This window comes from Cyphomyrmex costatus, unplaced genomic scaffold, assembly GCF_001594065.2.
Source record: "Cyphomyrmex costatus isolate MS0001 unplaced genomic scaffold, Ccosl1.0 scaffold378, whole genome shotgun sequence".
NCBI classification, from domain to species: Eukaryota; Metazoa; Arthropoda; class Insecta; order Hymenoptera; family Formicidae; genus Cyphomyrmex; species Cyphomyrmex costatus.
The window spans coordinates 224,116-248,594 of record NW_017277972.1 but is presented as its reverse complement, the minus strand read 5'-3'; the positions used below and the strand labels follow the sequence as shown (position 1 = coordinate 248,594).

The window sequence follows — 24,479 nt, the reverse complement described above, 5'->3', positions numbered from 1 at the left end:
TATACTCATAGACTGCGCATCTCAACGGGCCGACTGTCGTCTGGACTAGAGAGAGAAAGCATGAGTGGTCGGAGCTTTGTCTCTTTCTAACGATTACCACCATTACCATCGTTAGAGAGAGACAAAGCTCCGACCACTCATGCTTTCTCTCTCTAGTCCAGACGACAGTCGGCCCGTTGAGATGCGCAGCCTATGAGTATAAAGGTTGATTTATACTGGCCGTAAACTGTTAACTTATGCCGTAATCTGTAAAAATTGACCAATTATAATCGATTATTCCCCTCTCATTCGACTGTGATTGGTCAATTTTTACAGATTACGGCATAAGTTAACAGATTATGGCCAGTATAAATCAACCTTAAGTCTATGGGTAAAATGGCCCCGTTCACAAATTTCTAACATAGCAATGACATAGGCTGCGTTTAGCACAGAAAGCAGCTTTGCAACTGTTGTAAAATTCTTTAATATGATTGGTCTTGCCCTTATTTCCTCGTTAGATCTAAATGTATAAGCCAATTATATTCAAGAATTTTACAACAGTTGCAAAGCTGCTTTTTCTGCTGAACGCAGCCATAGAGATGATGCAATGCCCGCGAAAAACGGCGCGACTCGAACGAACTTCACGCCCGCCCGTGCATAAAAATATTAATACCTTTGATGACAGGTATACATCGTCCGGAGCCTCGTTGATAAATTTATGAACCTCCTGTGCTGAGAAAACCTTCGCCTTTTTAGGTTCGTAATTTCGGTGCTGTTTCTTCAAAAACTGTTACAATTTATAATATTTCGCGATATCAATATCGTGTTCAATCTGTATTATACTTTTAATCATCGAGTACTTTGACCACAGCGTGGCTGAAGAATATGTTTTAGATAGGTCAAAAAAATAAGCTAAAAGTACTGCTTCGTCAAATGATTTTGTTCCCTTCACGGTTTTCCATTTCACAAATTCACTATAGGTTTTTTTATAAATAACTTGAGATTTCTCTGGCAGTGAAGATGTTGAAGCAGTTTGTGCAGCTAACAAAATATCTGGAGGAATATAATTATTTTCGTGTGAACTCATTTCTGCGTGTACTCTTCGATTGTACAAGCCAAATTGAATTAATCTGTCTTGAAAATGTATGTGTATAGGAGAAAGAATCGTCTTTTTACTTAATGTAAACAAGAACAGAAATGAAAATATACTTAATTAATTTATTTTATAGCACTGTGTGCCGTAAATTCGCGCTTACCGCACTCTTTTCCATGCCAGAAAGTGCCACTTTCTGGCACGGAAAAGGGTGCGAGCGCGTCGAAACGGGGACACTTTTCAGGCGATCAGGCTATGAAGATTTTACTCCTTCTTAATACTCCGTGATCGTAATGTACTATTGGAAAAATTAGCATGTATATTCTACCTTTTTGTTACTGTTTACGTGAAATCCTAGGCGTGTTTTCGTCGTTCGAATTGTACAATTAATAGGCCTGGTAAGAATGTCAATACTCGCTACGCTCGTTCGCTAACTTCGCCGTGCCAGAAAGTGCCATTTACGACCCTTCTATCGTAATGTACTATTGGAAAAATTAGCATGTATATTCTACCTCTTTGTTACTGTTTACGTGAAATCCTAGGCGTGTTTTCGTCGTTCGAATTGTACAATTCCTGGTAAGAATGTCAATACAAAAAAAAAAAAACCATGGGGAATGAGGTTCATCAATTGTTTTGCTGAATGGGGAGTAAATTGGGTGTTGTTGTATTTTACACCCCCGGGGTTGTAAAATCGCATTTTACTCCCGCAAATGCGGGAGTAAAACTATCATTTTACGCGCCCTAGTACGAAAAGATAATTCATCGGTGAACACAACATTGTCCCAGTCACGATCTAAATGTTCCCTTGCCCACTCGAGACGTTTTTCAACGTGTTTTTCACTCAGCATTGGCTTTTGTAAAGTACCTCTGAACTTTAAACTATTAGTATGCAAATACTTGCGAATAGTTTCGTGCGATATTATCAAACCTTTTTTCGATAATTCCTGAGCACCTTCACGCAGAGATAATGTTGGATTCTTCGAAAACAGGGTACAAATCACTTTTTCGTCTTTTTCTGACACTACGCCAACCGAACCGCGATTTGGGTAATCGTCCACATTTTTCACCTCTTTGTAACGTTTCACCCACTTACTGACGAACTGTTTCGACTTTTGCATGTACTTTGCAGCAGCCGTTTGCGTCATTTGAGGTCCTTTGGGGTGCAAGCACAAAAACACTGCTTCGAAGCGCGACGCGTAAACGGTACCCATTTTGGAAAAATGCTAGATTCGAATTAAAAGCAACAGTCAGCTGATTCTCCTTTATAAAGCATGAATGACTATACTGCCCTCTGTAGGAGAAAATAAAAATTACAGCATTCTTCTTTACCAATCGCTAGTAATCGTGACTACTGTAAGGCAGGGACAATCTAAAGTTTAAAACTGCCTTAGAGAGTCAGGGAAGGAAGTCGTGGGTTAGGGTGCTGTCCCATGATACGGAAATTACACCGGAACGGAACAGTGAGACCAATCACAATCGCAGAAAGGAAAGTAGAGTAATGATTGCAGAGATCTGATTGGTCTCATTGTTCCGTTCCGGTGTAATTTCCGTATCATGGGACAGCACCCTTAATCACGGCTATAAAGGAACCGAGGACATCTCGGGGACAATCTAAAGTAAACCAGGATGTCTGGTATAAAGAGGGCGACGAGCAAAAAGTCAGAACACACTAAGTAGGCTTTACTATAACTTTACTTAACGTGAATATGAGTACAATGCTTGATATCTCAAACAATACTGACTGCGTTCGCTGCACGACCGTGCATGAACAACGACTGCCACTTCAGGCGGGCTCCCGAGGAGGGAGAGACGCCGTGTATAAAGGTGCTTTTTCATGCGCAGCACGCTGCAGCAGCAATTCGTTACTATTGGTTAAGAATTTTATGTAAGCTAGATGACGTACTTCCGGCGCAAATACATTTTGCCGCAGTTCGTTGAAGTTGAACCGAACGAACAGCAAGCAGCAAGCAGCAAAATCGAGAAAGCGTACAATATGTCCGTCGTTTCATTATAAAAATATTATTTATTGCAATAAATATTAGGAAAATAAACGAAAAATGGCTTCGGATAAGGTACGGATACATGTTTGTAAATTAGATCATTTTATACTTTACCACAAATTTGAAAAAGTAAAGTGTAAAGTATAAAATGATCTAATTTACAAACATTCGTACCTTATCCGAAGTCATTCTTCGTTAATTTTCCTAATATTTATTGCAATAAATAATATTGCCTCGATTTTGCCGCTTGCTGTTTGTTCGGTTCAACTTCAACGAACTGCGGCAAAATGTATTTTGCGCCGGAAGTGCGTCATCTAGCTTACATAAAATTCTTAACCAATAGTAACGAATTGCTGCTGCATCGTGCTGCGCATGAAAAAGCACCTTAAGTCAATCAACAACTTAGAACTAAAGGCAGACCAATCACAAGCGGAAAGGACTGCGCGCGCATGCGAGTGGAGCGCTAGTAATGGAGAAATAACGGAAAAGAACTAGCTCGCTTAGTAACTGAAATAGGCCATTTCTTTACACTACGCTCTTACTTGACCGACTGTATTATAATTTGCTAAAATTAAAAAATTTTTTATAGACAGTGGTTTCTAATACTATTGATACGGTACTTGGCAACCAACAACATGACGGAGCCTGAAAGTCCGGCTGAAATAGATCAAAGGTGCCGACGCTGCTTGTCCCTACTGTATATCCTTATACTGTGGTTTATGCGTTATGCAAAAGTGTGTGCTGCGGCCTTTAAGCGGGGAGCACAGACTTTTGCATAACGCATAAAGCATGTGCATAAGGAATTTCATTGGCCCATTTTCTTATGCATGAGTCAATGGACCAATCAAATTCTTTATGTATATGGTTTATGCGTTATGCAAAAGTCTGTGCTCCCCGCTTTATTCTGCGCAGTCCCTATTGTTCCGTGAATCCTCGCGATAAGGCGTCGCCTGGTGTCGCCGGTGTCGACCCGACCGACGACTGATGTGACGACGACGACGACACCGCTATGCGTCCCGTGCGCAATGTACTCTGCGCCAGACCAGATACAGCCGATACAGGTCGTAGCAGCCTCGCACACAGTTTCGTCCAGATTGACGGCGCGCGCTCGTCCGCATTCGTATGCATTTGACACTCGTGTTCTCGTATATCTCGTGTATGCATCGACGCCGATTGCCGACCGCTAACGAGCTTGCGTCGATGATACTGAACGGCTAATGCCACTTGTCGTAAGCACCGCTGGTCAATGCTCAATAGACTCGTGCAGCCGCGATAGCGTTTGCTCCAGTTGACTGCTGTAAAGTATACGATAGTGTCACGGAGTAACAACACGTCGCTCGCTATCACGGACGAGCTGTCGCAAGGTTAGGCGTACACGGTTCGCGCGGCGGAGCACGACGCGGAGCCCAGCGGAATCGGTGTCCGCAAACTTAAGCGCGGCACTAAATCGCTCCAACAGCGACATGGACGGCAAGGTCGACGACGAGAATCAGCGTGGTGTCAACGACGGCGACTGGGTCTGCCCTGACTCGCAGTACGTATATAGTCAACGTGATGCCACTACGAGCCTCACGACTCGCACACATCCCCTCCCCCGTGCAACCACGTTTCCATGCAACTGCGTTACAATTGAATAATGATTCATTAATGATTTTTCCCCCCCTCGTCTCTTTTCAGATGTGCCAATATAAATTTCGCCAGACGCAACTCCTGCAATCGCTGTGGAAAAGGTACGCACAGCTGGGTACAGTGTTTGAAATATTTAATGTTACTCCCAAGAAGCGGTTTTGCAATATGTGTAGTGAATATATTATATTAAACATAGAATGCCAATTGTATATTATAGATATAAATGAAATTACAAATAAAATAGCATTCCGAGCAGGGCTGGGCATGTATTTAAAATGCTTTTATTTAAAACACAGTTTTTGCAATAAAAGTAGATTTTATATTTCATATTTTAGTGGCGTGCATGAAAGTATTACATATTTTGTATTTAAAATTGAAAGGTTGAAAGCTTCATGTATTTCATAATTTAAATAATAACATTAATCGTCAATCTTAGTATTTAAAATACAAAATACTTTCAATCTTTTATTATTAATACAAAATATAAAATACTTTTATATACTTCCATAAAATATAAAATGCAGAATATTTTCATGTACACCGCTGAAATACAAAATGTATGATACAATCGTATTACAAATACTGTTTTCAAATAAAAGTATTTTAAATACATGCCCAGCTCTGATTCCGAGCATCTGCTGTATAAAATATTCGAAATTTTATTTATCTTTATCAATAAGTGTACTTAATTTTCTGATGCAGATAGAGGTGAATGTCCGAAAAAGAAAAAGTTGGGTCAGGAGATTGGGAAAGCAGCCGCGGAAAAAAGTAGAGGCCTATTTAGGTAATAGGTTTAAAATTACTTTTTATTAATAATAAACAATATATCAAAATTAGTTATGCAGTATGCAAATAATAACTGTTTATGAAATTAAGAACTCTTTATGATAATTTAAAATAAAGCTAATATTTTTGTGCATTTAGAATTTTAGAATTTACAAAGAGGAGTTATTTATTAGATAACAGTGTATGATGAATTTGGAAATATCAATATTCTGGATATTAAAAAGAAACGATATAATAAGAGTAGAATGTGTTCATTTACATTATTATGTTTCTGCAATCATCTCTGCAAGCTTTCAAATCATGTACATACATATATGTATATGTGTGTGTGTGTATATATACAAATATATGCAAAATATAAACAATAAACATTTACAGCGCGGACGACTGGCAATGTAGCAAGTGTGGTAACGTAAATTGGGCCCGCCGACAACAGTGTAACATGTGCAACGCCCCGAAATTCGGTGAGATAGAGGAACGCACAGGATACGGAGGTGGGTATAACGACCGAGGGGTCGTCGAGTACAAGGAAAGGCGAGATGAGGATGACGAGTACGACGAGTTCGGACGGCGTAGGAAAAAGCGGAAATTAGAGAAGAATTCCGACGACGACTCGAAGGATTCCAAGCATAGCAGCCCGCGTAGTAAATCCAGAGACAAGGAGGAAAGGAACGAAGAAGAGGAGCAAGAGGAAAATGTAAAATTTCTTTTATGTCGATAAAAGTGGCATGACTTGAAAAGTGTGATAGAATTTGATATGTCACGCTCTTTGATGTAGCATTGATTAAAATATGTTGTGGGCATTGAATTGGTATCGTAAATCATAGGAGGAAGAGGAAGACGACGAGGAGGAAGAGGAGGAAGATGGTGATTTATCTAAATACGACCTTAGCGAATGGGATGACTTTGCACCAGCAAAAAAAAGGTAACTATACATACAATTACATTATTATCCATCTTTGTAAGCATTATTGCAGATTGTTATCTTTCAGTACAAACGGAAGTACTATATCTTCGGAAGCACAACGGTCAAGGTAAATTAATAGCGGTAATGCAATGCAAATTATATCCGTTACTCAATCCGTATAATTAACCAATGATCTCTTGTATCATTAAATTAACGACATTTGTATCAAAAACGTTTATTTAAGGCATGAAACATATTTACAGAAACGGAGATGATCGGCGCGATTCAGGCACATCCAACCAATGAAGGGCTGTACAGAAGGACAGGTTTGACTTGGGTTTCGGGTATAAAATTGATTATGATGATCAGTTGCAGACAGCATACAGTGTGATGAATTTTGCTAAAATAATGTATAGTTCCATATCTTAAGACTTAAAGTATAACCTGCTCTTTTATTGCGATATTGTATCTCAGTATATCGCGTAGACATCGAGTAGAAAGATTTAGCGTCGATTTAGCTTTAGCAAAAGGAAGAAGCGCAAACGTTTTTTTCTCATTCAACATATGAAATTTTACAGGTGAACCAGGAGATGAGAGAAAGAACGCAACCAGTGCTCGGCAACTAAGGAATATACGCAACGCAAGTTTTAGTAATTTAGTACGCACCTTTGTGGATGTAAAGTGGCCGATAGTGTGTGACTTATTACAAAGGGAAATCGACTAACGATAAGCTTTACATTTATAATTGAGCTCATAGCTTCGTTGATTCTAAGGAAGCGAAAATGTAGGTCTCCTATTTGCTCGGGTAATATCGTTGTTCTAACGCGATTGCAAAGTTTATGAAAAACTACTTCGGCGCAAGTAGCACGTTTCGTTAGCGAGATACGAGATTGATAATTTCAACATGAATCTATAGAAGAAATTATACAGAGCTCGTTTTACAAGCTAAATATGACGTTGTAGAAAAAGATCTTACTCCTATGGTAATAGATGGTGTCAACGCTGCTCTGCGCAAGCCCCGTCGTCTCGCAGTGTTCTAAGACTTCTAAGATTCCTATTACTTTTATCACAAACGTAACTATGTATCGATGTAGCCGTGTCACTGCTTCACATTGCTCAAATTGCCTGAAAGAACCTAACTTTTTCTTCTTTTGTCCTCCTCTTCTCTCTCTCTCTCTCTCTCTCTTTCTCTCTCTCTCCCCCCCCCCCTCCTTACATAATTTATCTATGGATAATGCTCGCATTAAGTGGACAATCACGTCGAGTGTAGTATTAAAGAATCATTCTCCAAACAGATATGTATTTTGCATCTTTTGGAAGAGACCAAAAGGAAAGGATACGTTCTCTTGCTTTGACTATCACAGATTTGAGTAAGTTGAGAAACAGCCTGCTCACTTTGAAAAATGTAGCGCTTTTTAAATTAGTCGTGTCCCGCGTCATTGCAGATAATGGACTTGTCGTGTGAACTCCGACGGCCGTGTTCTTGAATCGCAAAACGATTTATCGATCAAATATCGTACTGACTTCTTGTAAATATCTTTATTTTTCATTTATAATAAAAATCATTCATCAACAACATAATTGTTCTTAGTTCAATTAATTCTTTCCTTATATCGTAAACTACAGGTAGAGGAAGGGCGGGGAGGGGAGGAGAAGTCATGATTATGCACAGAGTTGGTCATGGGGAGGATTTATGAAGGAGTTTAGGGATATTGAAGGGATTATGTTGCAACAGGTATATATATATATATATATATAATATATATATAATATGTATAATATGTATATGGTATATATGTACAATAATAAATTTGAGCTTGTTTGACTGTGTTTAAGTATTTTAGTGATAAAGGAAGGATGAATTGCGGCACCGACGTACCAAAATCCTCTTGCTCGTCATACCATGCACTTTTTTTTTTATACGATTACTTTATCCCCGAGTAACCATTATGAACAGCACAAAAAAAAGGAGAGATTTCACTTATTTTCTTCCTCTCTTATTTTTTTACACTCGAGTAGTTAACATATTTCTTAATCTATATAGCAATGTGCTTCTCGATCCGAAGTACCGACTCTTACAAAAAAAAAAGGAAAGAAAAAAACCAGATTGTACATACATCAGTATTTACACGAACGCGAGGGAGAATATTCATACATTTTCGTTAACATTTGCGATTTACAAATAGTTCCGGAAGATCTCGGCTCAAAAAACGACACTTCCAAGACGTCGAGATAACAAATTTGGAAACACGACATACGTCATGGTCCAGACATTAAAGAGAAAAAAACTAAAAAAAAAAATCTCACTTAACACGTACGTAAACGTTATACACAATTGAAGAGTCAACAAAAATTTTCGTCGCACATCAGCCGTAACGATAATCAGCTTTGAAAATTGCGATGCTCAGCGACGCTCACCAATATTCATTCTTACTCCTTTCTGTCCTCGCGTAACATCGCCAGCACAGTTTACACTTCCAGAACTATCTCGCGTGATTAATAAGAAACATCCCTGACAGACGAAAGAGATAAAGATAGATGGATAGATAGAAAGAGAGCAAGAGATATTGAGAAAGAGAGAGAAAAAGAGGGATGAAAGGCCACCGTAAAAATCGTCCTTGTTCCCGTCATTCCCGTTCTCGTCATCGTTATCATTCACGATATGGATCAATACGCGCGGGCCAGCGTTCACTTCGGCATGAAAAATTGTTGATGCGAGTGCGAGTTCGGCGGTGGATGCAGATTGGGATGCGGCGGCCCGCTGCCTCTGGTACCAGTGGCGTAAAGCTGCTGTTGGAAGTTGTGAAACTGTTGAGCATAATTTGGGTCAGACATACTTGGTCCGCTTCCGACGAATGGGCCGGTCTTGAAATTGCTGGTTGCACCGCCCATGCTCGGCGGTAGAGGCTGAGTGGCATCGGGCGGTGGTCCCAGTCCCATCGGACTGGCCTTATTGCCGGATACGCCGTACATGCCTGGATTCGGCTGGTTCGACAGATTTTGCGACACCATGTCGGGTGGGAAGACTTTGTCGGCGTCCATAGAGCCGCCTGGGAAGACGCCGCCGCCTACCATATGCTGCATCCGCATCAAATTCGGTTGCGGTCGCATATTGCCGACCTGTCTCATGGACGGGTGCATGGTGCCGGAGGTGTTGATGGACTGACCGTCCATTCTGGGAGTGGCACCCATACCAGGGATCCCGGCGGCATTCATATTGGACGGCATACCGCTATGCGGACCCCCCATGTTGTTCGGCATACAACCGTTCGGGAAGTACTGAAGATTTACAGAGGGCGTCCCACCCATTTTCGACTCTAGATTCGACAGCGGATTGGTAAATCGCGGAAGGAAGTCCAGACTGGGTGGACCCCGAGGTGCGTGACCGACGTTCGGCCTGGCCGGCAAGTATTGTATGGTATTGGGTGCATTCGGCTTTACTTGAACGTTCGCGCCATTGTAGGGACTGGGACCTGTGACTCCGTGGCCGGTTATTAATCTTGGCGGTGGCGCGTGCCCGGGGTCACCGCCAGGATAAGCAGCGCCGGCTGCACCGACACCGGAGTGACCACCCATCATCCCATGACCACCCATTATAGCAGGATGCCCCATCTTGCTGGGAACCCCGCCGGGGCTGCCCGTATGCGGAGTAGTAGGGCTGTAGCTCGTTGGAGGACCCGCAAGACCCATGCACATACCGCCGACCTCGTTGCCGGGTTCACCGCTGGCTGCACCCATATGGCAGCTTCCGTTCATTTCACCACCCATCTGCATCATGTGCATTCCGGCGTGTGGATTGCCAAACGGCATCATGCCAACAGCGTTGCCGGAATGCATCGGCTCGTTGCCCAGCGAGTTGCTAGCCGCCGTATTCGTGAGCTGCTGGCTCATCTGCGCCAGGGACGTTATCGGATCGAAATTCGCACTCATGGTGTTCAAACCACCGAGTCGACCGCCAATGTTGTTAGGATTGAGAGGCACGTTGTCAGATGGTTGACTCACGTTTATAGACGGTCTGCCACAGGGGAAAGAAGCACCGGCGGGACCGCCGCTCAACGATGGCACTACCGTCGTATTGCTAGAATTGTTCGGATTTACCACTGTAGGCTGTTGTTGTTGTTGTTGCTGTTGTTGTTGCTGTTGTTGATGCTGCGATTGCTGTTGCGACTGCGTTTGCTGTTGTTGTTGCTGCTGCTGCTGCTGTTGTTGAACATCTTTTACGGACGGTGGAGATGTATCGGGTTTCATAGTAGGTGATGCCGGTATCGTTCGCGGTGGACCCATACTATCGGACATGCTGGTGTTGTGCGGCGTTGGACTACTTTGCGCGCTCGCGCTGGATTTGTTGCCCGGCTTCGCAGGATCCGCTGGAGTATGCGGCGCGACACTACCCGGGGTGTGCGGGGTGTGCGGTGTATGAGGACTATGAAGAGAACCCGTGAAACCTCGATTCATACTGTCCATTTGTACGGGACTCGCGCCCTCCGATCTAGTAGGAAATTGACTGTTACTGTCCAGACTTCCCGGTAAGATTCTGTTGGGCATCTCCGAAGAACCGCCGGTATTTCTATTGTCACAAGAAAAACATCACATAGTTGTGCGCAAATTTTATCATATTTATATCGAATGTGAGATCTTTTCGCTTTCGAATGCTATTACTCCATATTGTTTAAAATGAGAGAACGAGGGCCTCTACTTACGTGGATGAATTGCCATCTTTTAGACTCGTGTTAGGTTGTTTCTGAATAGTCAATTCCTGCCCTTCGAACGTGCTAAGGTATTGAAGTTGATGAGGACTCGGTACTGGCATCAGATTTGCTTCTTTCACGGCCGACGCATTAACGTTACCAGCATGTTGCTGCTTTTGTTGAGCTAAGGACTGTAGTGTTCGGCAAAACATACCGTCCACTAAATCGAAAAAACACACACACACACAAATTTAATCTATAAATAATATAAAATTTTTATTAATTACACTTTGATCAAATCAATGAAAAATTTTTGCAAAAAAGAAAATGTCGAAGTAAACCTACCGTTTGGTTGTTGATTGGTAGGAAAATCGAGGGAAGTATCTTTTTGAGCAGTAGTAGCACTAGGACTAAGAGCAGCGATATGGGAATGAGACACTGGTGTCCCTGGATTGCTGTGGTTCAACCGCGTCGTTGAAACAGCTGCTGCGGCTGCCGTCGGGTTCGGAGAGTCCTGGCTCGTCGGGCTTTGTCCTGGCAAGTGGCTGGTTCTCTGATTACCAAGTTGGAACTGTCTGTTGCAGTCCGCTGGTGAATTCAGAGCGGAACTTGCGCGCGGTGATGGTAGCGACAGATTGCTGGTCGGATTGTTAGGTGACGACGGATTCGGACTTTGAATCGCAATTGGTACACTGGCGGATCGAGTTGTCTGATGGTACGGTGGTGGCGGACCTTGACTTCGCGATACTCCAACCATGTTGGTACCGCGCAACGGTACTGCGCCAGGATTACCGACAGTCGTCTACAATATACACAATAAATGCATCTACTTGGACTTTTTTAACGAAAAATATTTTACTTAAGATTTAAACTTATTACACGTACCTTATTTTTTCCATCAAGAAACTGATGCTGTAACTTGTGCCAATCCATTGACGGAGAATATTGATTCGGAACACCTACAGGAGGAACATTCGTGGGAGGGCATGACACCGTCGTTCCTTGCGTCGCATCTGTTAAAGCATTGCCAGATTGTTCCTCCTTGTGACCGGGAAATAATATCATTTGCATCTTTCGCAAGGTCGCCAGTTGAACTTCTCTGTGCTGCCTTTGTTTCGGTGTCAAATTTTCATCTGGAACCTTGACACCTTGGAGAGATGGTTGTAAACCTCCTGGACCTGGACTCGTCGTGCCACCTAACAAATTCGGACTGTGGCCCATGGTAGCGTTATTAGCGGGTTGAGGATTGGCTGTGTTAGAAAACATAACGTACATTAAATTTTGGGCAAAAACATTAGTAATTGACATGGAAGGAGTATCTTTTACGAAAAATTACCTGAATTACCAGGTGAATTCGGCACAAGGCAAGGCACGTCTATGTTTCCATCATCCAATGATGGTTCAGAATTACCGAGGGAGTTTCCACCGTTTATATTTCGCAAGTTAGGTTGCTCGTTCCAAAATTGTGGAGCATTCGGATCTAGTGCTGGTAAATCCGGGGGTTGTTCAGTCGGGAAAGTATTATTCGCATTTCCCTGATGGCCTTTCTGTTTCATCATAGCAAGATTATTTAACCATTGAGCAGGATTTTGTCGAAATTGATTTACTTTATTTGGATGTTTCTAAAAGAATAAAAACGATAAATGTATATTAAATGGCAATTAAATAAACGATAAGTAATGTGTGTTGTAAATAATGTATATGAAAAGACAAGTTACTTTCAGTAACATTTCATGTGTGAGATATTTAACATTAAAAATGATACAAATGAAACACAGATATAAATGGTATAAATGAATAAAAAATAAGTAAAATTAAGAAAAAACAAAGGACTCTTTCTTTATACAAAATAATAAATATAAAAATGGCATTGTAAGATCATAGTTATTTCTAATATTTATGTTCACTTTAAATCCATAGTCATTTTAACCTCATACTGTTTTTACACACAGATTTATATAACGATTCTATAAATCTCTTTTATTCCTGTTGGCGATATCTATAATTAATGTCTATTCTGAAGAGGACCAAAATATGTGGTCGAAACTAGTTAATGTAATGTAATATAATGTCATACATCTTTATCATTGTTATGTTGTATTATAAGTTAGTTTTAAGCGTTGTTTCAATAGGTAAAGTTAAAATATATGATTTAAAATTTGCTGCTTAAAAATTATTATTCTTATTTATATGACTCTTACAATGCCATTTTTATGTTTATTTTATTTTGAAAAAATAAATACTTAAATGTGACAATAGTACTTATTCGTAACATTTCAACAGTTATACAAAATTTTTCTATGATTAAAAATTTAATTTCTGTAACAAACTGTTCATATATGTGTGTGTAATAGAAAATCTGTAGCACTGTTAAAAGAATTCAATACTGCGCACAATACCTCCAAATACTTTTTAGTGCCTGGTTGTGCACAATGATAAGCGATGATCGAATCATATTCGCCTCTCAACACCGTCTCTGCGGCTTTATTCGCCAGTGCGGTAGAAAATACAAAAACTTGACTCGACTGTTGCATATACTGAGTCTCCCCGCTGCTCGTACTAGTTCCCATCTGTTTTCCCACGACATTACTAACAAGTGGTTGAATGCTGTCCGCTGTAATAACATTTCCACTATAATCTACAGCAAAAAGGACAATTTGATTAATCAAATACGAGACACGTGAGAAGAAAAACAAACATACACAAGTAGAGACAAGAAGTAATGAACCACAGATGTATTTATAGCTAATCTTACCAGGTAGACTGTCGGTAGGATTGTTAGGGTCTCCCTCTTGCTTGACCGAATTCAGGATGGGCTGATTCCCATTGGTATTTTGATTCTCCCCAGTCATTGTACCTTCGCCATTGGATGGGTCCAGGCAAGGGTCTCTCGGACACTCGGAGGTATCTTCCCCGGTCGCATCGTCATTCCCACCTGTGCCTTCCTCCTTGATCTTAACCGGGTCGGCGTCAGGCTCATCCTTAACAACGGTGGTAGGAGGACAACAGCTAGGCTCGTTGGGCTTCTTTTCGGTTTTCATGGCTGGAGCTTACCGCACATACGCGAACGACCGAGCGTGTCAAACCTGGCTGTCGCGGCTGAACAGCGGAAAAAGACGCATGGCCACTGGCACTAGGTGTCCGCGTCCCCGATTGTCGCCAAGGAAGAGAAAGGACAGGCGAAACGAGAGAGAGAGAGAGAGAGAGACAGAAAGAGAGGATAGGTTAACGATGAGACGCGCACGTCGTCTGGTCGCGATATCGTAGATCACGCGCACTCCCCAGACGGCACCTACGGGACCGTTCCGTTGGCACGAAGCCCCGCCATGTGGCCACTTCCAACACACGTAGAGGACAACAACACGATGGACCCGAGTCCGTCGCAGTCTATCGTGTGTGCGTGTGTCTCGGGGATGCTGCGGGGAAGCCTCGCCACCTGGATCACCGAGACCCGAGATCCGGCCGGGACGGCCGAGTTTACCTTCGGGCGGAGAACCGGCTGGTAGCTGCGGCCGGAACGCGGCCGACGAGTCTCTCGTAGCGCTCGGCCGCGTGGGAGAAAGTTTGTCCCAAGTGTCACCCTCGTCACCACGGCACGCACCTTTTCGGCTGCTGCTGCTGCTGGTGTGTGTGTGGTGTGTACGTTGCGTGCGTGCGCGTGTGTATGCGTGGCCTGTGTGGTGCGCGGCTGCTGCGGCTGCGGCGGTGGCGGTGCGCGGCGCGTTCCACGCCGCGGGACTCACTCACGCGCTCGCGAACGCGGCGGGCCCGGGGGTGCACGGATCAAACAGCGGGGCGGACAGCACAGCTATACCTGCGCGACTCGGGATGTCGTCCACTTGGCCGTCGTACGCGCGAGCATTGTTCTCTCTCGGATCCCTCGACTTTATTTGTCACTTCATGGTCGCTTTGATTATTTATTTCTTTTACGCACGGCTGCCAACTCTGCCCGTCGAAAGTTTCGACGGGGGTTCGCCTCTCCGCTGCCGTAAACCGCGCCAGACGAAGACGGCACGATCGGGCCGGCGAGCGACGCGAGCGGGACGCGGGTATTACCGTTTGGGCCCTCGTTACGCGCATGCGCGGTCAGAGATCCCACGCTCGCTCTCTCTCTCTCGCTCGCTCGCCGCGCCGCACTGTATCCACCTCACGTCGCCCGCGCGGAGTTACTATTTTGGTCTTTCTTTGGTTATATTTTCACCTCGTCGCCTTCTTTCGATCGCGGCGGCGGCGGCGGTGACGACGCTGTGCGTTCCGACCGCCTCTCCGTCGTGTGTGCGGATGCAGTGCGACGCTCTGCGCGATACGATCGGAAAGAATATATAAGGAATACGCTTTTTTTTTTTTTTGGCCCCTGAATTTTATCTCGTATACTCCAGGACTCGCATTTAATGAATCGAAGCTTCGAGAGGATCGAGTCAGATCGAGCACGAGTCCGGACTGGAATCATCTGGAAATTCTGGAATGCGCGGTGCAGGGAGGGGAGGAGGAAGGGGGGGAGAGGAGGAGGGGGGGGGGGCAGGAGTTCAGGCTGCGCGTCCTCGCGTGGCAATGCACTCTGCATTCCCCGAGTTCCTGGCGACCGCGACGGATTCGTAGGTGTCGTGCGATCAGTCCCGTGTACTTCCGGCGGCATTTTCAAATTCTCGCGCGCAGGAAAAATTTATATTGTCGAGAATATATATATTTGTAATAAGGCTCAATAAATTTGAAAATAATTTAAAAAAACAGGGCTACGAGCCGAAAATTTGTTAATATATATAAAAATGTTAGTAAATGAAGAGTGTCGTTAGTTAAAAATGTATGTACATATAAAGTTTAATAAAAATTGAAAGCATACGTTTCGACCTCTATCATTGTTGAGAATGTTTCTTTGTTATCGATTTGTATCAATCCATCTTTGAATGTAGCGCGTTACTTTTTCTACTCCTTAATAATAAATTTGTAACTCAACTTGCGATCTTATGAATGAATTCTATTATACTTTTATGCTTTGAAATGCACATAAACGTGTAAGTTAAAAAAATTTCGATGGTAGCAATAATTCAAGCAATATTCGGTGTTTTCCACATTTAACAGACAACGAAATTCAATCCCGAGTCGCGGTTTTATTATATATATATGTGACGAAAGAATTAGAATTACTTGACAATTATTATTATTATTATTTAGTAGTATTATTATTATTTACAATTTTATTATTATTATTATTATATACAATTATAAGCTGGTTAGACGAACACCTCGTTTTGCTTAATTGGATCGTCGTGAGATTTGTACAAGAAAATTTGTATAAGAGATACTTTTATAATTTAGACCGGTTTTATGTGACTCCATACGAAAAGCTCGTCGCTCGAAAGGCGATAACCTACAACGGGATGATATATTTCATTACAAAAATGTCGATATTACGTCTGACTTGATCACAGAGGTTCCTGACATCACTTTGAAATCTACGCGAAGTTACATGACGAACGTGCTGCACATTTCTGTCCGTTCGACAAGATAAATCTCGCCCAAGGTGGAAACAAGAGAACGCGGATTTTACCTTTCTTCGAACGATACTTTTTTTATACAGAGAAGAAAAGGCGGAATTCACACGCAACTCACCCTGCAAGCTGATATATAACGAAATATTTACATTTAATATGTACAGAGTTGTCATTTTTGTCGAGGCATAGCTGGGCATAACCTGACTGTCGCCGGAGTCTCGAGTCAAATTAATATTTATGCAGCGACATATTAAATTGATATCGTGCTGAAGGTGAATCACTGACACACTTCCTGAAGAAATGACTCAGTTGGAGTTGGATCCTCAATTCACCCAGGGGCTGCGACTTCTGTACTCCACCAACAAGGATTCCGCAGAGCAGCTGCGAGCCCTGTTAGATGAGGCGATTAAACAGAAGTACGGGCCATCCAAAATGCTGTCGAATGTTCTGCACAAGAAGGTATAATGACAATTTATTCTGTTCACGTAAAACAAGTGAATTGCTCTAAATACATCTATTTTTTCAGTACATGATGGAAGAACCAGTGTTGAGCGATCACAGTAGCAGTAGCAGTAAGAAGAGCAAGAGCTCCAGCTCGTCCAAGCATTCGAGTAAATCAAGTAAGAACAGTTCTCCGGTTAATTTGCCGGCACGTGACACTCCACCGGACATCCTGCAGTCGGACGATACGCTGGCACTGGAAATCCTAGAGGACGATCTTACGTGTGTTATCTGCAAGGGGATGGACGTCGGGGCGAGGAACAGGCTCGTCGAGTGTCAGGAATGTCACTCTTTGTATCATCAAGAGTGCCACGTTCCACATATTTTAGATTCGCAGATAGATAATGTTCCAAAACAAGTGTGGTACTGCAGTAACTGTTCGAAGTCACAGGTGTGTGTATTCACCCACGTTTACCATTTCTTAAGAATACTTTATGTGGGGTATCGTTTCGCTTGCTTGCGAAAAATCCATTGTTATCATTAATTAATCACTATTAATGAATTCATGTTAAATTTTAAATAAGATAATTTACTAATTTGTTATTTTTTACTCATTCGACATTGATGCGAATTTTTACTGTAAGAGTTTTATTTTCTTTTCCTTCTTTACTACAATTGTATTAAATTTAATATCGAACGACAAACGTGAGAAATTTTTTTCTTGCACCATGTGTCAAAAGAATTAATTTTTGATATGTTACTACATACATTTGATAGATACATGAAGTATCGATATATCAAAGATCTCTTTAATTCGCAAATATTAGTAAATAATTGTAAATCTTGTTCGATCAATTTTTAAAAACACAAGATATATGCACATTAAATTGTGCATTTATTAATGTGAGATAAAAGAATTTTTTTAATCGAACATTAATGTTAAACATGTCATGACAATAAATAATTTTTTCAATATGAAAAAAATTACATAATTTGTTTCTAATATTATAATTCGATATGACTGAGAAACTTAAATTTTCATATGTAGTAATTATTATAATTTAGGTCTCGAAAGAAAGGAGTTCACCAAAGACTGTAATAGAAAGCAAATCTAAGGAGCAGAAAAAACCTAGCTCAAGTAAGTACATCTTTAATGATACATGTGTGAAATTAATCATTATAAACCAACACTGTTAATCTTCGTAGGTAGTGGAGCTAAGGTGACGCCAAATATTCATATCATCAGCGCAGATAGAAGACTGAAAGATATGATGAAGAAAGCTAAGCAGGACAAACGTAACACAAGTACTGCCACGAGTTCAAAAAACTCTTCATCCACTTCCCCTGCATTATCTTCAACCAAATCTTCTCAGGATAAATCAGGATTATTATATAAAATAAAATCAGGAGTAGAATGATTTGTTTAATTTGCAGGAAAAATAGCAAACCGATAAGATCGTATCCAGGTAACGTAATTTATAGAAGTATGAAATAATTTGTAATTATTTTGTTAATTAATTTTGTTAATCCGGAAAAAAGGACTACAATTTTTACCGTTACTTTTTACAAGGTACTAGATGGTTCAATGTTAGAGTAGTCGACAAATAAAGATCTGGATTTACCATCCTATATTGTATATACATGTAACTAAGAATAACACTAAGAATTTTGATTGGAAAATATTCTCATGCGATACACACATACAGCGTACGACATGTGTATTTATGTGGAAAAACTCGAAACGAAGAAGGAAGGTTTCATTGTTACTTTTTTTTGAATATATTTTCATAAGACCAGAGAAAGTAACGAGTCGCGCCCCCTTATGATAAAAGACAGACATCCTAAATAGACGGTATCACACTAATGTGTATTTATATTGAAGTTTAATCTCGAATTACATTCAATCGATATTAATACAATTGGGCCTTTGTGTATGTCTGAATTTCTTACTGCCTATATAAATACAATTCCATATTATACAATTTATTAATAAATGTACAAACGTGCCATGTAAATTTGTTACCTTTAAGCTTCCGCATTATTATTACAAAAATATTAAGTATGTAGAAAATAATGACATAATATTACTATCGCTAATAATTATTACACACGTAACATCATTCGTAATACAAGTCTGCGTTGACAGTTTTTAATGTAAATATACAATAGATCATTTTTTTAATACCTTTTTATTGAGATATTTATAAAAGGAAAGCGGTAAAATTATATAAACTTCACATATATATATATATATATATCTCAAGATTGCGTATTAATTGTATTAAAATATATATATATATATCATATACCCAATTTTTTCGTCACTGAAATCAACTCGCGTACGCTAATCTATTATCATAGAACATCGAGCCCGGAATTGATGTTGGTGTCAAAAATGCACAGTGGAAAACTATAACACGCGCCAAATACGTTCTACTGTATACAAGACATGTAAACTCGTGTAAGTCCTCGAATACGGAGAATGATTTAGTTAGCGACATACAAGAACTCCAAATGAAAACGTAACGAACATTTTGCGATAACGACAACTTGACGACTTTTTGGACTGGATAGGATATTCTCGAAAAGTTCACGTCTTGCGTATCCATATATTTATATCTTAACGTTAGTTAAATCTTAGTGCATCAACGAGCTGTGATAATTTCGCACGGGCACTATTTTGCGTGCCCGCGCGTCCGATTACAGATAGATCTTTACAAAGGTTCTCCACGAGAAAATTTTGAATCTCCAAGCCCACGAAAGACCGGGAGGGACAATTGTGTAGCTTGTGAAACGAGGTGAAAGTTACAATAGTGAACGAATTTACTGAATGTTGACCAATGAAATTATAAATCTCAGTAAATTCGCTCACTTTTATAACGTTCGTCTCGTTTCAAGCTACACAATCGACCCACAGAAGATCGGTCCACCTTCTTCGTATTCGTTCCTCCGCGGATATTTGGATGAAATGTTATAACGACTCAAATTGCAGGACACGCTCCACAGTGTCCTAATCGTAAGGCTGATAGTGCTGATAGCGAGTCTGTACAGCTGAGACTGCGGGTGGGCAAAAAATAACGAAGAGAGATAACAAGATATCAGTCGTTTATAATACCAATATATTTCTTGCGATTTTCGTTTTAAATGCAATTAGTCATTTGTCCCTACGTCCCCCATCGAGAGTTTGGCAAGAGTCATTTCGTTCTCTCGAGTGTCACTTACAAGTCTACTCGTGCGCGAGATGAGGCGGGGAAGGATGGGTCGAAGTACTATGTACAATGGAGGGAAAGAGAGAGAGAGATAGAGAGAGAGAGAGAGAGAGAGAGAGAGAGAAAGAGGACGACGATTCGTGAGGGATTGAAATTGCACTCATACATCCATACAAACGTAAGAACATTGTTGCGCTTAACTCGATGAACAGAGGACAGATATTTCTGCCACAGATCTTTCAGTGGCAATCAAGGTTGATCAATGTAATAAGACGGTCAGCATATCCCATTTTTTTTTTTCAAACAATCTTCAGCGATCCTAAAGACGTACATTTTTTTTAGGATACTAATTTAGAACAAAACAAAGATTAGTTGCCCAACATCGGTCAATTATTGTTCAACTAGAGTGCAGTCCACTTGGCGTTACAAAAGAAAACTCCCACCAAATGTAAAGCACCCATTGTAAACTGATCGTCTTAGTTTAATATTAGTAAATAACAAGATGATCTGGAAAAGGATCCTTTTTTGCAACCGTGGGAAGTCCTGTCTCTTCGCTGAGACAGGACTGAAACTGAAAGTGTAATCCAATCAGTGAATCTAAGCGAAGGAAATTTCCAACAGTTGCAAAATAAACATTCTGCTGAACGCGACTGTTGGCCCTTCCTCACTGTGGATCTAAATTGGTATAAATCAATCGTATTACTTTCTCTGCTAAACGCAGCCAGTGTGATACAGTGAATTATTACATCCTTGCTGTTTGCTAATGTTAAAGTTGAAATGATTATTATATTACACTGTTTCTTGTTGGAGGAATCCATATACAGTCTGTCTAGTAAGAGCGTGCTAGGCCTATCTCAAAGAAAAGTGGCTTATTAGCCTTAAATTTAAATTGATTGTATTCAGTAGGCAGTGTTGCGCTTAGATAATTCAAAATTACCTATATAGATATAGATAAGATAAATGACACAAAAATGTATTTTAGATAAGATGAAGATAATTCATTTTACATTAATCTAGATAAAAGATGAAATTAAAAAAAATGTTTACCTAGATAATTTTTATATAAGATAATTTTGTTTTTAAGCAACTATTTGGTAGTAAAACGATTTAGGATACAAAAAATATATTCATTATTTTTATAAATATTTCATAAATATTTTATAAATCTTTATCCTTTTTAAATAAAAGTTTTTCGAATATATCATCTAATAAACGGTTTCTACATGGAATTAATATTTGTTATCCGCAACTAAAAAGATGTTCTACTGGCGCTGATGATAGCAATGATGTATTATATTTTAAAAAAATTTATTTAATGTGTGGATATAAATTCAGAATATCTAATTCTTTTGATTTGTTTTCTAAATATGAGAGTGTCGCTTTGAATGACTTGTGTCGAACCAAAATGTTTTGTCTATATCACGAAAAAAATCTTCATCACTACTACTACTGAAGATTGATTGTTTACATAAAAATTTCTTACAGTACTCTTCTACAATCTTAAATAAATTGAAAAAGATAACATTTTTTTAAAATTTAAGATAAGATAAAGATAGTATATATTCTTAATAATCTAGATAAAGATAAGATAAAGCCATTTCTTCATCTAGATGATTATCTAGATAATGGAAAACACTGTCAGTAGGATTATGGCCAAAATGCAATTATATTAATAAGGAGTCCAGTCACCAGCTACATCTATAATAGGACTGGCACCTCCGAGGCATACTTTCCACTACAGTCTGTCTAGTAAGAGCGTAGCAAGGCTTACCTACAGTCGAGTAAAGATATATTCTGAATTTTTATTTTCGCTGATAGGTGTTACCTTTGTGCTGCATGCATTATAAACAAAGTACCCGTTGTTGCTTGAACTGTGTTAGAATAAACGATTTGCTGCAAAACGAATGCGATTTCTTTAGTGGAAAGTATGGCTCGGAGGTGCCAGTCTATTATAGACGCAGCTGGTGTCTGGACTTCTTATTAGTATAATTGCATTTTGGCCATAATCCTACTGAATACAATCAATATAAATTTAAGACTAATAAGCCATTTTTCTTTGAGATAGGTCTACTACGCTCTTACTAGACAGACCTTCCGTACGCTCTTATTGAACAGACTGTATTACCAGAAATGATTTTAAAAAAATCAAAGCGAAATAACACGCTATTTTAACTGAAGATTTTCCGCGGAGAATATGAAAGAAAAATAAATTTTGAACTAATTATACTTATATTTTTTAAACTATTTGACTCTTTACTCTTATTTTTATTTAATTTAAAAGAAAAATGTTCTTAATAAGAAAAATTATCCCTTCCATATCTCTCTCTCTCTCTCTCTCTCTCTCTCTCTCTCTCTCTCTCTCTCGTCGAAGCTTAACAAAGAGTAATCTTAACTCGACACACGATGTGTTTAGATTTATCTATATATGTATATATACATGTACATATACATATATATACATATATATATATATATACTACGAAGCATGACACACTAATTTCGCCCCATCGGACGTCGCGAATCGCTTCTTCTCAGTCCATTACGTTATTAATTATAAACGTTGAATGCAGAATTGACAAGCTTTTCAGATGGATGGAGTCGACTTTTTCGACTGTACGGTCCGCTGGGAAGCTCTGCCGCGTGGTGCTTTCCTGGTATTTATTTTAAGACGCTCGCACGATCCTCTACCTTTATAGCCGGCGTTTTAATAAAATATTCAGCGAACATCACGTATAGAGGTGGCGTCAATATTTTACCGTTAGCTTTCCTCCGACACACACCACACACACACATATATATATATACATACATACAAATACATATATTTGTCCTCTGCTTACTATCTCGTTTAACTTTTACCACACGCTCGTAACACACAAGGTGGAAATTAAGAAGCGGAATCTTGAAGCGAGAAACGGATAGATAAATGCTGTCGACCTTTTTTTTTCCCCCCCTTTCTTATCCACTTTATTCACAGCGCGGCAGAGCTGCGAAGCACCTGTACGTTCGCAAAGTAATAGGGTGACGTTGGGTGCCTTCCAACAAAAGCGACACAGATGACACGGTGTATCAGCATGTCTTTGTTGTTCGCCAATGTCAAACAAGGATGAGATGATCACCGTGTTGTACCGCGTCGCTTGTTGGAAGGCACACGTTATATGGGTTCTATCGTGCTCGAACGTTGTGCCGAACGTATATATTTTATATATGCCGCGCGAGAGCGTCTTCCAACTGAATTTCATCGAAATAAAAACGTCCTGTCGGCAGGCCAACTGGCACCCGATAACAGGACGTAGACGAGACATATACGCGGGGATGTGTGTGCCTGTGTGTGTGTCCACACGCACGAATACATGTGCACGAGCATGTCTCCATGTACGTCAATCTGTACGACGCAATATATTCGAAAGGACACAAAGAGCCCGTATTAACGCTAAACGCGCCGATCGTTATGAGCCCGTTTAACGATAAATGTGCCATCAGCGAGAGACACGACCGAACCCTCGCGCACAATTTCATTGTACGATATGGTTGTCCCTTATATAGAAACTGATTACTAGTAAAATTAATCACTCAATTCGAGTACTCCTCAAAACTTTTGGAGTAAATCTCACTCTGAAAACTGAAATCTGCGACAGATCTTTTACAATAAACCCCCACTCGTATCATGCAAGTGTGATTAGTTAAAATTACAGCTCCAAAATAAATCATAGACCGTTGTGTAACGATATTTCAGTCGATCAGAATAATGGCAGTTTTCACAGGGCAATAATAACGATACGGCTATGTGATTCAGTCAGTCGTAACGTAATCTAAGTTTTAAACGATAAAATATAACTACCGGGTGAGTGGAGAGTAACTGGCGCGGTAATCAATGCGTTTGAGTTTCAAATCGTGAAAAATAGAATTTAGCAGGGATGGGAAGTAACTCGTTACTTGTAACGAAGGTACAGTTAGAGTTACTTTTTTTCAGTAAACTGTAACTTAACTTCGTTACATTTTTTGAGTAACTAGTAACTAATTTAATAGTGACTTTTATAATTACTTTATATATATTCAAATTCTTATTTATCAATTTAGTGTGCGATAGTGTCCATTTGGTGCTATAAATGCTTCGAAACGTTTGATTAATCAGAAGAAAGAAATTTAATTAAAGCGTTCAACGTGAAAATTCTGATGAAAAAGTAACTTACAAGTTATTTCTTCAGTAACTGTAACTGTAACGAATTATTTTTCAGAGTCAATAACTTGTAAC

At 40.2% G+C, this 24,479-nt stretch overlaps 4 protein-coding genes and 1 long non-coding RNA gene across 9 annotated transcripts; 3 read left to right on the top strand and 2 right to left on the bottom strand.

The window, feature by feature from the left end:
* Positions 1-1,770: 1,770 nt before the first annotated feature.
* LOC108776745 (uncharacterized) lies at positions 1,771-2,283 on the bottom strand. The gene has a single exon (XM_018543448.1). The coding sequence runs from the start codon at positions 2,281-2,283 to the stop codon at positions 1,771-1,773; it is 513 nt and encodes a 170-aa protein (XP_018398950.1).
* A 1,772-nt stretch (positions 2,284-4,055) lies between these two features.
* Positions 4,056-7,054, top strand: LOC108776777 (zinc finger Ran-binding domain-containing protein 2). 5 transcript variants are annotated; one of them, XR_001940800.1, is made up of 8 exons: positions 4,056-4,606; positions 4,750-4,802; positions 5,404-5,485; positions 5,866-6,184; positions 6,315-6,412; positions 6,480-6,521; positions 6,658-6,804; positions 6,973-7,032. XR_001940800.1 is itself a non-coding variant. In XM_018543485.1 (8 exons), exons 1-7 carry the CDS (start codon positions 4,536-4,538, stop codon positions 6,698-6,700), a joined length of 708 nt encoding a protein of 235 aa, XP_018398987.1. In that variant the 5' UTR covers positions 4,056-4,535; the 3' UTR covers positions 6,701-6,720; positions 6,973-7,039. The 5 variants fall into 5 exon arrangements, 4 of the variants coding, with proteins under 4 accessions (XP_018398987.1, XP_018398986.1, XP_018398988.1 ...); XM_018543485.1 differs by having other exon boundaries at positions 6,658-6,720; positions 6,973-7,039; XM_018543484.1 differs by having other exon boundaries at positions 6,658-7,054.
* Positions 7,055-7,118: 64 nt separating this feature from the next.
* LOC108776779 (uncharacterized) lies at positions 7,119-7,977 on the top strand. Its single transcript, XR_001940801.1, has 2 exons — positions 7,119-7,764; positions 7,840-7,977. It is a non-coding gene; the product is annotated as an uncharacterized LOC108776779 (long non-coding RNA).
* Positions 7,978-8,035: 58 nt separating this feature from the next.
* Positions 8,036-14,135, bottom strand: lgs (BCL9 domain-containing protein legless). Its single transcript, XM_018543483.1, has 7 exons — positions 13,838-14,135; positions 13,482-13,696; positions 12,419-12,704; positions 11,968-12,332; positions 11,428-11,884; positions 11,095-11,302; positions 8,036-10,961 (listed from the first exon to the last, which is right to left on the bottom strand). Exons 1-7 carry the CDS (start codon positions 14,121-14,123, stop codon positions 9,083-9,085), a joined length of 3,696 nt encoding a protein of 1,231 aa, XP_018398985.1. The 5' UTR covers positions 14,124-14,135; the 3' UTR covers positions 8,036-9,082.
* Positions 14,136-16,254: 2,119 nt separating this feature from the next.
* Positions 16,255-19,037, top strand: LOC108776761 (integrator complex subunit 12). Its single transcript, XM_018543466.1, has 5 exons — positions 16,255-17,033; positions 17,101-17,466; positions 18,081-18,153; positions 18,222-18,481; positions 18,586-19,037. Exons 1-4 carry the CDS (start codon positions 16,875-16,877, stop codon positions 18,431-18,433), a joined length of 810 nt encoding a protein of 269 aa, XP_018398968.1. The 5' UTR covers positions 16,255-16,874; the 3' UTR covers positions 18,434-18,481; positions 18,586-19,037.
* The last annotated feature ends 5,442 nt before the right edge of the window (positions 19,038-24,479 follow it).